This window comes from Eutrigla gurnardus, assembly GCF_963514095.1.
Source record: "Eutrigla gurnardus genome assembly, chromosome: 1".
Taxonomy (NCBI): domain Eukaryota; kingdom Metazoa; phylum Chordata; class Actinopteri; order Perciformes; family Triglidae; genus Eutrigla; species Eutrigla gurnardus.
In genome coordinates this window covers 34,945,017-34,961,882 of record NC_139915.1, presented here as the reverse complement: position 1 = coordinate 34,961,882, position 16,866 = coordinate 34,945,017, and the positions used below count along the sequence as shown (strand labels likewise).

The 16,866-nt window shown below is 41.0% G+C and overlaps 3 protein-coding genes across 3 annotated transcripts in view; all 3 read right to left on the bottom strand.

Annotated features, from left to right (window-relative positions):
- Positions 1-16,866, bottom strand: part of LOC311015324 (uncharacterized protein) — a gene marked incomplete at its 3' end in the record, with an annotated part of 558,532 nt that overhangs the window by 161,264 nt on the left and 380,402 nt on the right. The gene's annotated exons all lie outside the window — the stretch shown is intronic.
- Positions 1-16,866, bottom strand: part of LOC311010708 (protein NLRC3-like) — a gene marked incomplete at its 5' end in the record, with an annotated part of 65,599 nt that overhangs the window by 23,307 nt on the left and 25,426 nt on the right. The gene's annotated exons all lie outside the window — the stretch shown is intronic.
- Positions 5,234-8,688, bottom strand: LOC311010718 (uncharacterized protein; the record flags this gene model as incomplete). The annotated part of the gene is made up of 5 exons (XM_084005306.1): positions 7,281-8,688; positions 6,967-7,068; positions 6,380-6,754; positions 6,096-6,197; positions 5,234-5,310 (listed from the first exon to the last, which is right to left on the bottom strand). The coding sequence occupies exons 1-5, from the start codon at positions 7,507-7,509 to the stop codon at positions 5,234-5,236; spliced, it is 885 nt and encodes a 294-aa protein (XP_083861432.1). The 5' UTR covers positions 7,510-8,688.

The following is a 16,866-nucleotide window of genomic DNA, read 5'->3' as shown; positions in this document are numbered from 1 at the left end:
AGAGATATGTAATACCTTGTTGAAATGTGCAACAGGCTGCACAATATAGGTTAGCCTCTTAGCTAGCTAAGTGTGCTGTAAGCTAGCAAACATAATGATAATGTGAGATTAGTGCTAAATGAAGCATAGTGCTGTCTTGAAAATGTAAACTAGGCCAATATTCAGGATAAAGTAGCATGCCAAATAAGTAACTGTAACTTTGACATTTGTTTACTCTTGTTTGCTGGGTGTAGATGTTAAAGTAAGCTATTATCTAAAACTTAAGGGGACTTATTGCCAGGATATTAAGGTGTCTGTTAGTTTGAAAATTCAACATGCTATTTACCCATCCTTAAGCTGTAGACCTACTCAGTTTGACAAAACAGTTGGGCAACAAACAGCCATTTGAGTCAGGTGTCAAAAGTAGATTTTTTTTCAATATATCATGCAGAGCAATCAGGATTTACAATATAATCACTACAAATTGAGTCCAAGTTGTGAGGGATTTTTGTCAGGTAAAGGTAAAAGTGGCAGGTATGAAGTATAGGCTTTTTTCCAAAGCGACATAGTCTCCTGGATGACAGTTGGGGATGCTAACCACTGCTCCGACTTGCCCACCTGAATGTGCATGAATGTCTTTTTTGAGCAGACGTGTGTTTGCATCAATGTTTGATATTTTGTGTGTGTTTGTCTGTTGTACATTTCAGAATGACAAAGCCAAAGTTCAGACCCTGCCCTCACTGCAAAGTGCCAAATCAGGCCAACAGTAGATCATGCAGCGGGTGTTTCAGAAGCCTTTGCAGAAACCCGAAGCTGCAAAAATCCAAAGATCTGCACACAAGTGAGTGGGGGCAGGGAGTCATAAACCAGCGGAATGCAGCGCGGGTGGTGGCCTCCGCCAATATTGCTGTAAGTAAAACTGCTCATACTTCATGAATTGAGCGGTAATGTGTGCATGTTAAGGTAAACTACGCACAGTATTTACCTTAACATGCACATCCATCTGTCCGTCTTAAGGGGATCATTTCCATCAGTCCAGAAAATAGAATCTCTCTCCCTCAAGAAAGTCAGTCCCCCCCAACATGATTTCTGTCACTTTTCATTGATAATGTGTGATGGGGCAAGGACCCCGTCTGTGGATGCATAGATCAGAAGGAAAACAATAGTTCATCTGTTCAATACAAACTTGAAATAAATATCTGGAATATACATGCTTTTTTGAAGGTAACAGAAGTTGAGGTTAAGATACAGGATTTTTAACACTTTGATGATTTAAGTTGGCCTTATAGGCTGTGGACTTTTTTTTCTGTGGCAGAGGTCCTAAATGAATGCAGCATGTATTCTAAATGGCTTTGTGGGTCATTTTAACAATATCCTGGTACACAACACCAGTTTCTAAAATATACATACTCTACCAAAAAGATTTCCTAATGTTTTCACTTGAACCATCAACTATGTCAGTGTTTTTCTTAGTTACTCCAGATTTCCACAGAGTAAATGGCCAACAACACAGGCCAACTAGTAAACCACTGCATAGCCCACACATAAACTGGTAACACTCAGTCTGCTAAAGAGTTAAGATCAGATCAGTTCCAGACTGTCCTCAGTCCACACTGGGGTAGGAGTCTTGCGATGAGAAACTAGCCTCACAGTGTTTAGAAACCCAGACCTCTATTCACTACACCACCATCACCTAGCGCATTACACTATGTGAATGTTGGTTGTACAAAGTAATGTGTGTAAGATGAAAAAAGGAAATGATTTGTAAAGGAAGTTGATTATGTCAGTTGTGTACGCAGTAATATAATAACCCACTCCAGTGTGGAGTGGAACCCATATTTAGTACTGTCACAACATCTGATCACTTATTTTCAACTGAAATTGAGCACCGGCAGTTGCAATTAAAAAATCCTCATGAAAGAATAGTTCTGTGTATCAATTTCACAGTATGTCTCTAATCACATGGAAAACACTATTTAATTATCAAAGTGATCAAAACTATTTTTTGCCAGATTGGGTCTCTAGATAGTAGATTTATGTAGCAATGTAGTTTAATTGTGTACTGCTAATGTGCTTGTTTAATTTCAGGTTCAAAAACGTTATGCCTTGGGCTCTACGCCAATCCTGTTCACCAGCCACAGGAACAGCAAGGGCAAGTGGGTGCAGATGTGGTGACCAATCTGCCAAATGATAAGCGACTAAGCGACTTCCTGATTAACATGAAGACGGCTTATGAGTTTATACTCAAAATAAAAGCTAAGATTAGTTTCATGCAGAGTTCATTATTGTTTTCTGAAGATTCTTCTGACCATATGTACAGAATTTAAATTTTTGCTTACTTTGTTCTCCACAACAGATCAGTCCCAGTCCCAGTCCCAGTCCCAGTCCCACCTGGAAGACGACCACCTCCCCAAAGACCAGCCCCATCTGGAAGACCACCACCTCCCTGAACTCCAGCCAGACCCTGAAGACCAGCCCCACCCTTAAGACCACCACCTCCCCGAAGGCCAGCCCCACCCCGAAGACCACCACCTTCCTGAACTCCAGCCAGACCCTGAAGACCACCACCTCCCTGAAGACCACCACCTCCCTGAACTCCAGCCAGACCCTGAAGACCACCACCTCCCCGAAGACCAGCCAGAATATATCATCCTTGATCTTTGTCCCGTGGACCCTCAGCCCCAGTCACAGCCTCAGGAGCCCCAGCAGATTCCCCAGCCCCAGGAACATAAAAAGACAAGGCAGAGTAATTACACATTTGTTGCACCCAATCTGTAAACTTGTCCCATGTTTTTTGTAATCAATGTATTAATCTAAAACAAGTTACACAAGGTGAATTCCATGTCTTTCAATGAATTTAGCTGCTCCCCCGAGACTCTGAATATATAATTCTCTAACTTTTCCCAACTCTCATCCCCAGCTGCAGACCCTAAGCCCCAAAGTGAGCATCCGCGGAAAAAGAAAAGACAGTGTAAGTACACATTTGTGGCACCCAATCTGTAAATGTGTCCCTTTTGTTATTGTTGTATTAGCCAAAAACAAATGAACCCAGGTGAACTTCACCTGTTACAATGAGTTAATAAAGGGTCAAATACACCCATGCCAGTCTGATGTTAGCAGTTAATCGTCTGCCTTTCCTTGAAGTTGTATACTTTTGTAATTGTATAACCAACAAGTTTGTTTTCAGTAAATGCTTAATTCTAATGAATAACTTTGATCATGCCAACAACAAATAAGTCATTGAACTACACTATATACTATGACATGGCTGACCATTTCTTACTATCTCTCTGTTATTTTAGCTATCAATAGCAGTGCCACTCCAGCTCAGTTTTGAATTCCAACATCAGCACCTCCCGTAAGAATGTGAAATGTCATTGGTTAACTTTTCCCCTTGCACCCTCAGCCCCAGCCACGCTCCCAGGAAAGGCACGATCAGCCCCAGCTGCAGGTGAGTGTGAATAGGCATAGGATGAGATCCATTAGAGCTGAAGTAGACCAGAAAGAGATCCGAGTCCTCTTTCAGAGAACTCATAATGTGACGTTCTTTTTGCTTTGGTCCACTGCTTGGTTCACTTTAAAAGGACTAGGTTTGGTTCAGTTTAAGGGGACAATATGTGAAAACACCCAGACATTAATACTATACTTATTTGTGTGTTTGTGAAACAAGCAAAAATAATACTAAACATGATATAATGTCATTATTATAATTAAGATGATAATGGATGATGGCCTAATACCAGAGAGTTCATAACATGCATATAAGGAAGTTGATGATACAATCAACGCAGAGCAACTACACAGCCCACAAAGCACTAGATAACTGAGGCCCCATCAGAGCTTAGGTGTACTAGGAAGAGATCTGAGTCCTCCTCTTTGACATGAACTCATAATGTGTGCACAAAAAGAATGGAGTGCTTTTTGCTTTGGTCCACTTTAAAAGGTATTAGTTGGGTTCAGCTCGACGTGAATGTTTATTATAATGCTTTTTGTGTCAGCTCAGCATTTTAAAGTCACTACAGACAATGTGCATGTACTTGCCTCTTGGGACTTGAGATTGTGAAATGACCTTAGGCCTGACTCAAACTTCACTGTGTACCTGTGGGCACTTTATGGCATAGGCATTGTTAGATGAAATGTGTTTAAGTACACAAGACTGCATGAGGCTACTCTGAGAAACTGTTTAAGTGACTGTTTAAGTCTTGATGTTGCCTGGGTGGCTATTGGACTTGTTTGTGTGACTCGTGTCATTCACAGAAACAACAGTGTACATGGTCACATCCAACTTCTCTGCCAGCTTCCTCTTACCTCTGTCCCCCTTGTTAGCCAGTAGCCAGCTGCTCCCTAGCTCTCTTGTAGTATTGCTCTGTCTGCCTGGGCTGCTGCTTCCCAGCATGACACTGCTCCACCACTCTTTTGAATACCCACAGGATCTGTGACTTGTTGAACTGTTTATTCGAAAAACCTTTTTTTTGCTTTTGTCATTTAAGGTTGCAAAAAATGCAGGCGACAGACAGTCTTCCCAATGAAGGAAATCATGGCAAGACGAATGAATGGGGTAAGGGGTCTAACCATATTTTTCATTAGGCTGTCTGATAATCTCTTGACTGTTGTCTGGCTCATCGGTCATTCCACATTTGACAATACATTGATATTAGGGATGCAACAATATTCGGTATTTTACCAAACCGTTCAATACGCCCTGTTCAGTTCAATGCACAACGGCAAACAACATGTTTTCGGTACGTTTCCCCGTCACAAAACGTTTTCAAAACTTTGTACAGCCGCGCATGCTGTGTGATCCCTTCAGAAGTAGAGAGCAGCACATTGTTCAGGCTCGGCGGCGCGTTTGCCAGCAGCGGCTGGACATTCGAGTCGTCTTTCGGTCTTTGCATGTAAATCACCATAAACTATATAACGTTATGAAAGGGAGGCAAAAATGAATTTGACGGTTCTGTCAAATATCACCTTATTCCATCGGATATGTCCATCTAGTCAACAGCTAACGTTACCATAAATAATAATATATCCATTCTATTGAGGAAGGAAAAGTCGGCCTAAATGTAAATACGACTCGCTGCAGTGTTTTGAATTTGAGTATAGTACCATTTTTGGCCACATTCTTACATCTGGCACCTTTAATATTTAGTTTGTGTGGTTTTATGTTTGCTGTTTAATGTGATCTGATAATGCACTGTGTTTTAATAAAGTTTGTGGTTTGATTTTATCTGTGCTTTTAATTATTTTTACAATGCTATATTGCCAGTCCAGGAGTCCATGAGGCTTCACAAGCCTCGCATCGAATCTCAGGCAATTTGAGATCATATCGCCCTGGAAAAAAAAGAAATATATATATGTAAGGCACAGCCGAGCTAGTATGTGCTTATGTTTGTTATTTAGCAGACGCTTTTGTCTAAAGCGACATACAAAAATACAACAATCAAAATTAACATCAATTTGTCATTTTAATTATTATGTAAATCATAAAATAAGCTTAGGAGAGAATAAAAAGATATCAAATCCCAGGAAATAGGAACAGGTGCCAACATCAGTAACCCTCATTGATGTTGCAGGCGTTAAAAATCCATTTTGCAACAAACATCACTCATACAAACCGGATCATTTGAATGACATAACAGTGGCTCATTAGATGAGTGCAGTGGTCTAGATGGGGTGTAAGGTATGCGGTCACAACGTGAAGCGGAGTGGCCTTTACACCTCGGAGTGCATTAACATTTTGATATTCCAACGTTGCAAAGTCCATTATCTTGCTTCTACCACTGTTGCCAAAAATTATGCTCATAAACTGTCAAAATGTGGTCAAAAACTTTATGAGATGTGCAAATATCTGAATTTTAATGCACATTCTAACATCACAATGGGAGATTTAGCCAAACATTTGTATAATCACATACAGATAATACATTTGCGTCTGCATGATGCCGTCATATTAATGTGTCATAATAATATGATATTAATATGTCCATATTAAGATGACCCTAAGCGTCTTTGTGTTTAGAGTTGATATGGTGTGTGATCAGGAAATAGCTGTGGGTGACATTCTGCAGCCACTTTTACAGAATTGACCCCATCCTGACCCCTGAAGTTCTTCTTACCATTCATTGTAACCACAACGATGGACTTTCCTGCGATGACACGGGATGATCCTCGTGGACAGCTGCATATTTCTGCTGGCATCTCCAAAGGTATAAGACGCTCTTAGACAAAAAGAAACCAGTATGAGAAATAAAGCACAACATATGTATTTACTGGCAGCTATTTTGAAACCAGGTAGGACTTCATGGCTTCATCAACTGATCAGAAATCAGTATTCAGTTTTCCAGGTGATAACTGGAAAAAATATAGTCTGAGAAGGGGACTCTCAAAAACTACAACTTACCACACTGGGTAAGAACACTCTCCACAACACAGGTTGTCGGAGGCAATGGTTCAAAGAAACCATGCATCATGGAATCCCTGTTGTGGAAGACTCGATCTCGATGGACCCTGATGTCACACTGGCCACAGAGGAAAGGGTGTGGTCGGCAGTCACAACAGCGGATAACTGCTGGATGGTCTGCACATTGTTGGCAGACTCGAGTTGCCACCTGCCGTTGTTTGCCCACCATGGTGTTGACCAGCCGGGATCTCTCTTTCGCCCACCACCCTGAGATCAGACTCTTTCCAGTCGACCAGTCGGTTGCGGCTTGAGGTGGTGTATCATCCACATACAGGTCCTTAGCCAGTGAGCACTCAAGCTCTTGAAGGAAAGACTCTGTTAAGACAATGCACAACACTGAAAACCAACGGCTTATAACAACACAAGATAATGGCATTGAATAACAGTCATTTTGAAATGTGTAATGTTATCTGTTATCTATTGATCAAACACAAAACAATCAAAACACAAAACTATGAAATGTACATTCCTATCGTAATAAATGAACATACTGTTTTGCATCAGTGCAGACAAAATAAAGAACATACCAGCAGTAACTGAAGGAAAGTTGCTGGTCACTTCCCCACTGGTTTCCAGAGCCATGACAGGAGGAGAGACACCAGTCTTCCCAGTCTGGCTGTGACTGGGACCTGCTGTAGCAAAAAAGCTGTTGCTTTTTACACTCGATGACACAAACTTTTAACGTCTCAGTTTCCTTGATGCTAGCACAGGTATGTAATAATAACCTCAGATATGTTCTAATTCAGACCCAAGACTTGTGATCATGTTGTATACCATTCCAAGATAAACTAGATCTGGAGATAAAGTCTACATTTCAATTAACAACAAAAACAAATCTGACCTGCTTGTTTTCGGGATGATCTGGGTCTGCCATAAATAATGTTTCCATCGCAGTCCCTCTTAATCCACCTAACACCTTGATTGCGGTTTGATGGCTGGCTGGTGGATGGTTCTGCCTCCTGGTGCAAGCTGATGAGCTGTTGGAGGTTTTGGAGGTGAGCCTGATGTTCAGCCTGACCAACAAGGTCACTCAACTCCTTCTGGAGCCGGTTCGGCTCAGGATCAGACATTGTACAGGGAGGGAGAGAGGGCAGGTGAGGGGAGAGGGAGGGAGAGGGAGGGAGAGAGGGAGAGAGAGAGAGAGAGAGAGAGAGAGAGAGAGAGAGAGAGAGATACACTGTAAGATAGTAAGAGAGAGAACAGAAAGTAGAGGGACTGACCAGATACAATACAAATGTGGCTCTTCAAAGTGCCTTTTCGTTGTTATAGGGTGCTGCTAATCAGTAGTTGGAAGTGACAGGGATAAGGGAACCTGTTGAGAAAGAGAAAAACTAATCAATATAATATAGAATAGATCACCAAACTACAAATTACAATATGAATACTTTAAGTGATGTGTAAGTCCATACTTCACATAAAATAGTTACAAATTCAGTTCACACAGATTAAAAATGAATCGTTTTTAATACACCATTTCAATAGTTCACGTTCAGTTCATTTTATTCAAGCTATAGAATGATCCTTAACCTAGCCCTATTATATGGTATCTTTGGTGTCCATGGATGTTTACCAGCTTGCAAATCATTGAATTGAAGTCTGGCAGTTGATGGCGTTGTGACATGAACTTGCCAGGGTTAACTTGAATCCAACATTTTTATTCAGATTTCAATCTCACATAGTCTGAGCTAGTTCAGTGACTAGCAACTAGATTGCATTCAGTTCATCGTTCTAGAAAACATAGCGTGTTCTCCTGGCTAACTATTAGCTAACTATGTGTAGCACTTAGGGTTGCCACCGGTGTGGACCCGCCACACCGGACCGAAAATCGGCATCTTTGAGAGAGTCGGCGTCCGTGACATGAGTCTCCTTGGTGTGGTCGCTCGAATCGGCCCACGTCGGCGTTCATTTCAGCCGATTCAAATGTGTAATCCGCCATTCGAGTCGGCCATATTAAGTAGCCCGACTTCATTTACCGACGCGAGTCGGGCAGTCGGTGCGGTGTGGACCCGCCTAAGATGTTGTATATATCTATCCTATGAAATCGCATACAGTGCGCATAAACATTACCAAAACAACACAACTACAAATGGCAACAACTTTACAGCATAATTTGCTTGCTTTTGATGAGGGCATGCTGTTTAATTATTTAAGCAGAATAGCAGGCAATTCTTACGTGGGATGTCGAAAAACGCAATGGTCCTAAGGAGCGTCTCCATGCACGATAAATGATTGCCTGAAGGAAAATATGTCTTCGTATTTATTTATTTGTTTGTTTGTAATCCAACTCCACTTACACCACAGCTAAATAAAAAATATATATACAGTCAAGATAAACACCTGTAACACAAAATGCATCACCTGAAACCGAAACTTCCAGCGCAGGCAAACCGCACGTTGGCTAACCCCCTTGCGTCAAAATCAACCGATGAGGGATTTGCGTTCAAATCAGACTGATGACCCTCTGTGTCGGAAATAGACGCAGAGGGTCATCTGACTGATTTGAATGGAAATCCCTTTGCGTCACTGTCGGACGCAGAGACAGGTGACGCAAAGGGGATATGACCAATCGTCAGTATGTGACGAGTAGAGATGAGACTGTGTTGCAACAGCTGTGAAGAGGATATTTCCATACTTGAAAGGGACAGTGAACCTTGCTCTCAAGTATGAGCAGTCAGACTCTGGAGCTTTGATGGGATTCTCAGATGCTGACTGGGCTGGTGATCAGGATGACCGTCACTCTACGACAGGCAATCTATTTCTACTGAGTGGAGGAGCGGTGAGCTGGCTCAGCAAGAAACAGGTAACAGTTGCACTTTCAACAGCAGAAGCTGAATACGTCGCACTCAGTCAAGCCGCTCAAGAAGCTATCTGGCTGAGACGATTACTGAGTGATCTTGGAATGGAGGCTACGTCCACAGTGATCCTGGAGGACAACCAAGGAGCCAGTGAACCACTCCAGGACTAAACACATAGACATCCGCTACCACTACACCCGTGAATGTGTGCAGAATGGACAAACAGAACTGCAATATTGTCCAACAGATGACATGAAAGCGGACATCTTGACCAAGCCACTGACTAAACAGAAGTTTGAGTATCTCAGGGGAGAGATTGGACTTTTCCCTGTTAGAGATTGGATGTGTAGAGTGGTTCGTGCTTGACAGGTGAACGCCGAACGCTGCCGGGTTAAAGCAAGTCTAAAAGCATGTGGAAAAGAGTTCCAGAAAGTGACTGTAAATGAAAAAAATTGGGTTTAAAGACAGATGGCAAGAGTTTAATTGCAAATTATTTAATAGCACTAAGCAAGGCAATTTGGAAAACAAGGAAAAAGGGAAGCCTTTGTTGTTGTTTAAAGGTTTATTTTGTGAAGAAGAGCACGGCTCTGTAATATTATTTAAAGCCTTAAAATGCTATTGTAAAATGAAGTGGGAGTGTTGTAGTACCGTCATTTTATCAATAGACGGTGCTGTTCTCTATTGCTTGTTATCAGAGGAACGGGAGTTCCGGTGTCGTGCCAAAAAGTGATCGTCTGCCAGAATTTGATTTCCGGTCGCGGGAGCGCGCACAGCAGCCCGTTGAGCGGTAGCGTTTAAACGTCTGGTTTTCTCTGGATTAAACGGTCATAATATGCGGATACACACAACTGTACGTCCGCAATTATAGCAAAGGTATGTGTCTTAGAAAGTGTAACGTTTGTTGTTACGTAATTATCACAACTGTGGCCTAAAGAAGTGTAGTTTGTAGCGAAATCAGCCCTGACAATGACGTGATAGACATGTCTCTGTGCTGGGTATGTCTGGTGCCTTTGTTTAGCCCTGTCTTATGAATTAGACTGTAATGAATGTGATTTATAGGTGTGGAAATCAAATTCTGGCAGACGATCACTTTTTGGCACGACACCGGTTCTGCGCTGTGTTGTCTCGTGTATGTTGTGGAACGCCGAATAAAGATCCCGTAAAAACAACAGCAACAACACACAGATGTGCTTCATGCAAAACACAGCTGGATTTAGTACTTTGGATGGTTTGACTTTAAAAGTCTCATATAGATTTTTTGTGTGAAAGATTGCTCCACTACAGTTGATCTAGACACATGAAAACTAAATGGAAACGCTTCAGAATGTATTTTTATGTTTTTCAGGTTTTTGCAAAAGTGAAAAAAACAAAACACAAAGACATGGTAACTAAAATGTTCTACAAAACAGAGTTGTAAGAAAAGGATTGGAAGACATTTAGGCTCTGGATCCCGTCTCCTGTTGGCATTTGGCCACATCACCTCATCCACATCACAGGCAATGTCCTCCCTTGCCAAGCAACGGGGGAAATATCTCCTTGCATGCCGAATCCAACCCTGTATGGACCTCACCTCAATGTGGCCGCATGCCTCTTCCATGGCTTGTAGAAGAGGCATGCGGGCATGTGGTTGACGGTCATAAACCTTCCAGCGCCATGCTGAAAAGAACTCCTCAACTGGATTCAGAAATGGGCTGTACGGTGGCAAGTTGAGTGGAATGAATCTATTACGGTTGGTGAACCAGTCCCGGACCAGAGCCGCCCGATGGAAACTGACGTTATCCCAGACGACAACAAACTGGGGCTGCTCTGGGCCGTCCTGGACTACTGGTTCATGAAGTGTGTCCAGAAAGCCACTAATGAGGGCTGTGTTGTAGGGACCGAGGATGGAGTGGTGATGCAGGACTCCCTGTACACTGATGGCGGCACACAAGGTGATATTTCCCCCGCGCTGACCAGGGACATGCACTATGGCCCTTTGCCCAATAATGTTTGGGCCCCGACGTCTGGTTTTCTCCAGGTTGAACCCAGCCTCATCTACACAAATAAAGTCATGCTGCTGTGGAGCTGCATCAAGTTCCAGGAACCTCTAAAACAGAAACATGTAGATAATGTACAGTGAATATAGTGTGATTGAAAACACAGGACTATCACATATACATTTACACACAACACTGTGTGTGTGTGTGTGTGTGTGTGTGTGTGTGTGTGTGTGTGGGTGTGTGTGTGTGGGGGGGGCTTACTTGCACATAGTCATGACGGAGGTCTTTGACTCTCACACTGTTCCTCTGGAATGGAACTGGATATAGCTGCTTCAGTGAGATGTTGTGCTTTTTGAGGATCAGGAGAGTGTAGATATGCTGACAGTGTTGATGCCAGTGAAGGTTATTTGATCTGCAAGGATCTGCTCTCTCAAATCACCAAGCCGGATTTCATTATTTGCCAAAACAATATTGACGATGGCCGCCTCCTGTTCATCACTGAACATAGCCTGCCTTCCACCCTGTGCAGGTCGTCTGGCAGTTCTGTAGAAAATGAAACATCATACTTTAAACCCATAGACCTACGGTAATACACCAATGTATTGTACTGTGCATTTGAACAATGTGCAATACTGTCATTTCTTTGGTCCATTTTAGTGTGGAAACTTCAAAACATACCTGTTTTCCAGTCTGAACGTTGTAATCATTGAGGCTACTGAGTAGCGACTCAGGTTTGGATGGACTCTCTGCCCAGCCTCCCTCATTGTAAGGCCATGATTTAGAACATGGTCCACCAAAGTGGCCCTCATGTCATGGGATATTTGTCTTCTGTTGCCTGCTCCCCTTCTTCGTCCTCTTCCTCGTCTTGCTGCTGCTCTTCCTCTCCCTCTTCCTGCCTCCATGTTTCCAAAGTTGGCACAAAGGAGCTGAGCTCACATCAGGTGTGTTTGTAGTGCTATGGCTTAGACTGATTGGTCTACAATTAGATGTGAAATGTTTTCATGTGTGTGAGTCAGTGTGCTTTTCCAATTTTAGTTGTGTTTTGTGTTTGAAATCGATGTGTTTTCCCAATGATTGCATGAGTCTTCCTTTTTGAACAATGTGTCTTATGTAAAAAAACAGTGTGTCGTGTTTTGCAAGAAGTGTGTTGGAGAATTTCAAACACAGCAAAGCATATATTGTGTTTGCAGGTTTGGTGCTTTTGTTTAGGGCATGGTCACCAAAGCTAGAGGTTGGGATGATTTGGGCATAGCAACCACTTTTAGTGTTTACAGGTTTTTACGATTGTTTACACACTAAAATAAAAATGTCCACACAATTTGTGAAATTCTACTCCAAGGAGCAAAACACCTCCACAGATTTGCACAACATTACACACAATGTCTGCTTCACCCTTTTTGTAAAACATTACACAGGGATTTGTAAAACGCTACACACATTTTCACACCTTAGACACAGAGAAGGGTTGTGAGGTTACTTCCTTGTCATTACAAAGCCCCGGATTGCCAACGACCACACTAATGAACACATTGGATCATCACATCCACCAAGTGTGGAAGCACACATGGGCTTATTGGAAAACGCAGCTCTCAGGTGTGCTATAAAAGGCAGCAGGTGAGTTCACCTGTCTTCAACAACAATGGAAGGAGCTAGAAGAAGAAGAAGAGTGAGAATGAGAGGGGGAGCTCAAAGAGGAGATGAAGGAGGTAGAGGAAGAGGAGAAGGAGGTAGAGGAGGAGGCCCAGGTAGAGGAAGAGGAGAAGAAGGAGAGAGAGGAAGAGGTAGATAAAATAAATACTTGAAATATTCAGTCTGCAGCATCAGTGTTGTGCAGTGCTTGGTAAGTTTATAGTAGGCCTATTTGTGTACATTCTCCCTATATCTCAAACTAATCATGAAGAATGTTGTGGGTTTGTCACTATTTTTATCTAAATTATCCCTTACATAACAATGTCTGGACAAAAATCTACCACATGCTATTTCCTAAAATCAGTTTTTTTACAAATGTGTTTTTTATTGATCACAGCAGTGTGAAACTGGCTGCAATAGTGTCTGATCATTGAGGACTGTGTTGGTTCAATGAAAACTAATAGCATTTTCACAGATATGTATGTATGTTTTGACTGAAGTGTGTTTTGACTGAAGTATGTATGTTTTGACTGAAGTATGTTTTGACTGAAGTGTGTTTTGACTGAAGTATGTTTTGACTGAAGTGTGTTTTGACTGAAGTGTGTTTTGACTGAAGTATGTTTTGACTGAAGTATGTTTTGACTGAAGTATGTTTTGACTGAAGTATGTTTTGACTGAAGTATGTTTTGACTGAAGTGTGTATGTTTTGACTGAAGTATGTTTTGACTGAAGTGTGTTTTGACTGAAGTATGTATGTTTTGACTGAAGTATGTATGTTTTGACTGAAGTGTGTTTTGACTGAAGTATGTTTTGACTGAAGTATGTTTTGACTGAAGTGTGTTTTGACTGAAGTGTGTATGTTTTGACTGAAGTATGTTTTGACTGAAGTATGTATGTTTTGACTGAAGTATGTATGTTTTGACTGAAGTATGTTTTGACTGAAGTATGTTTTGACTGAAGTGTGTTTTGACTGAAGTATGTTTTGACTGAAGTATGTTTTGACTGAAGTGTGTTTTGACTGAAGTGTGTATGTTTTGACTGAAGTATGTTTTGACTGAAGTATGTATGTTTTGACTGAAGTATGTATGTTTTGACTGAAGTATGTTTTGACTGAAGTATGTTTTGACTGAAGTGTGTGTGTTTTGACTGAAGTATGTTTTGACTGAAGTGTGTTTTGACTGAAGTATGTTTTGACTGAAGTATGTTTTGACTGAAGTGTGTTTTGACTGAAGTATGTTTTGACTGAAGTATGTTTTGACTGAAGTATGTATGTTTTGACTGAAGTATGTATGTTTTGACTGAAGTATGTTTTGACTGAAGTATGTTTTGACTGAAGTGTGTATGTTTTGACTGAAGTATGTTTTGACTGAAGTGTGTTTTGACTGAAGTATGTTTTGACTGAAGTGTGTTTTGACTGAAGTGTGTTTTGACTGAAGTATGTTTTGACTGAAGTATGTATGTTTTGACTGAAGTATGTATGTTTTGACTGAAGTATGTTTTGACTGAAGTATGTTTTGACTGAAGTGTGTTTTGACTGAAGTATGTTTTGACTGAAGTATGTTTTGACTGAAGTGTGTTTTGACTGAAGTATGTTTTGACTGAAGTATGTTTTGACTGAAGTATGTATGTTTTGACTGAAGTATGTATGTTTTGACTGAAGTATGTTTTGACTGAAGTATGTTTTGACTGAAGTGTGTATGTTTTGACTGAAGTATGTTTTGACTGAAGTGTGTTTTGACTGAAGTATGTTTTGACTGAAGTGTGTTTTGACTGAAGTGTGTTTTGACTGAAGTATGTTTTGACTGAAGTATGTATGTTTTGACTGAAGTATGTATGTTTTGACTGAAGTATGTTTTGACTGAAGTATGTTTTGACTGAAGTGTGTTTTGACTGAAGTATGTTTTGACTGAAGTGTGTTTTGACTGAAGTATGTTTTGACTGAAGTGTGTGTGTTTTGACTGAAGTATGTTTTGACTGAAGTGTGTTTTGACTGAAGTATGTTTTGACTGAAGTATGTTTTGACTGAAGTGTGTTTTGACTGAAGTATGTATGTTTTGACTGAAGTATGTATGTTTTGACTGAAGTATGTTTTGACTGAAGTATGTTTTGACTGAAGTGTGTGTGTTTTGACTGAAGTATGTTTTGACTGAAGTGTGTTTTGACTGAAGTATGTTTTGACTGAAGTATGTTTTGACTGAAGTGTGTTTTGACTGAAGTATGTTTTGACTGAAGTATGTTTTGACTGAAGTATGTATGTTTTGACTGAAGTATGTATGTTTTGACTGAAGTATGTTTTGACTGAAGTATGTTTTGACTGAAGTGTGTATGTTTTGACTGAAGTATGTTTTGACTGAAGTGTGTTTTGACTGAAGTATGTTTTGACTGAAGTGTGTTTTGACTGAAGTGTGTTTTGACTGAAGTATGTTTTGACTGAAGTATGTATGTTTTGACTGAAGTATGTATGTTTTGACTGAAGTATGTTTTGACTGAAGTATGTTTTGACTGAAGTGTGTTTTGACTGAAGTATGTTTTGACTGAAGTGTGTTTTGACTGAAGTGTGTTTTGACTGAAGTATGTTTTGACTGAAGTGTGTATGTTTTGACTGAAGTATGTTTTGACTGAAGTGTGTATGTTTTGACTGAAGTATGTTTTGACTGAAGTGTGTATGTTTTGACTGAAGTATGTTTTGACTGAAGTATGTATGTTTTGACTGAAGTGTGTTTTGACTGAAGTATGTTTTGACTGAAGTGTGTATGTTTTGACTGAAGTGTGTTTTGACTGAAGTATGTTTTGACTGAAGTATGTTTTGACTGAAGTATGTTTTGACTGAAGTGTGTATGTTTTGACTGAAGTGAGTCATTTTGCAAACAATCTAGGAATTATGCAAATTGAGTGTGGTGTTTGGATAATTGTGATTATATTTAAAAAAAAAAAAAACTGGTTTTCAAAATTGCATGTAAACAATTGAAAAAAACTGTAAGCATTAGGCAGAAACTAAACAATATGACAGTTTAAACAGACGCACCAATGCCCATGGAACCGTGGCCAGCACAGCCTCCACTGGGGGCGATACGGAGGAGACAGGACCTCATTCAGAGCTTTTAAAACCTAAAGTATACCTTAAACTCGTGCAAATGCAGTATTTAATCAGTAATGTGAAATATTGTTGGTGAAAAAGGCATACTAAACGGACAACGTATAGTCATTTGAACATTTTATTATGGCTTTTTTACAGTTTCATTTCTTTCTTTTAGGGTGTCATTTATTGCCCCAAGTGCTCCGACAACTGCTGTCAATAAAGTGCACATCTCCGCCTGTCTCTCCAGAACCTCTGCAGTGATGATGTTTGGTCTGGGCGCAGCACGGGGGGCAGCAGTGGGACCGCTCTGGGGAGGAGACCTGGCCGACATCATGCTGGTGCCTGGCTCTCAAACATTTAATACAATAAAAATGTCACCCATGTAACATGAGTAAGCCTCATTATTTGTAAGAAATTGTGTACAGTCAGGTTGATTTTTACAATGCAAGCAAAAGGGGGTTGTTGGTTCCCATTCTGCTCTGGCTCTGACGCGAGTGCGTCCGTGTCTCCTCCACTGCTTATGCCAGAGATGGACTCTGACCCTATCAATGAGGCAATGTTGTCCTCGGTCCCCGTCAGGATCAGGCTGGAGTCTGGTTGGCCTCCTCCAGTCTGCCTGATGCTGGCTTCAGTGCAGCAACAAGCTTTTTGGTGGCCAGCTTTAAATCGGACCACTTTCTCTTGACCTAAATGTAAAGAATAGTCTTGATTAATTAGCAGGCATAAGCTTTTAGGCTGCGGATGAAAAGATTAATTTAAGTTGTGAGGCGTAGCTTAAGTTATTGATAATTATATCCAAACCTCAGCCGGAGTCCGTTCCTCTACGGCAACGCTGTTGACTGCCTCCGTGATCTTCTTCCAGACAGCGTTTTTATGCCCCTTTCACTCCACTCTTCAAACTGCAGAAAAGCACATCTTTTTTTCGCTCCACTTCAGATGTTAGGA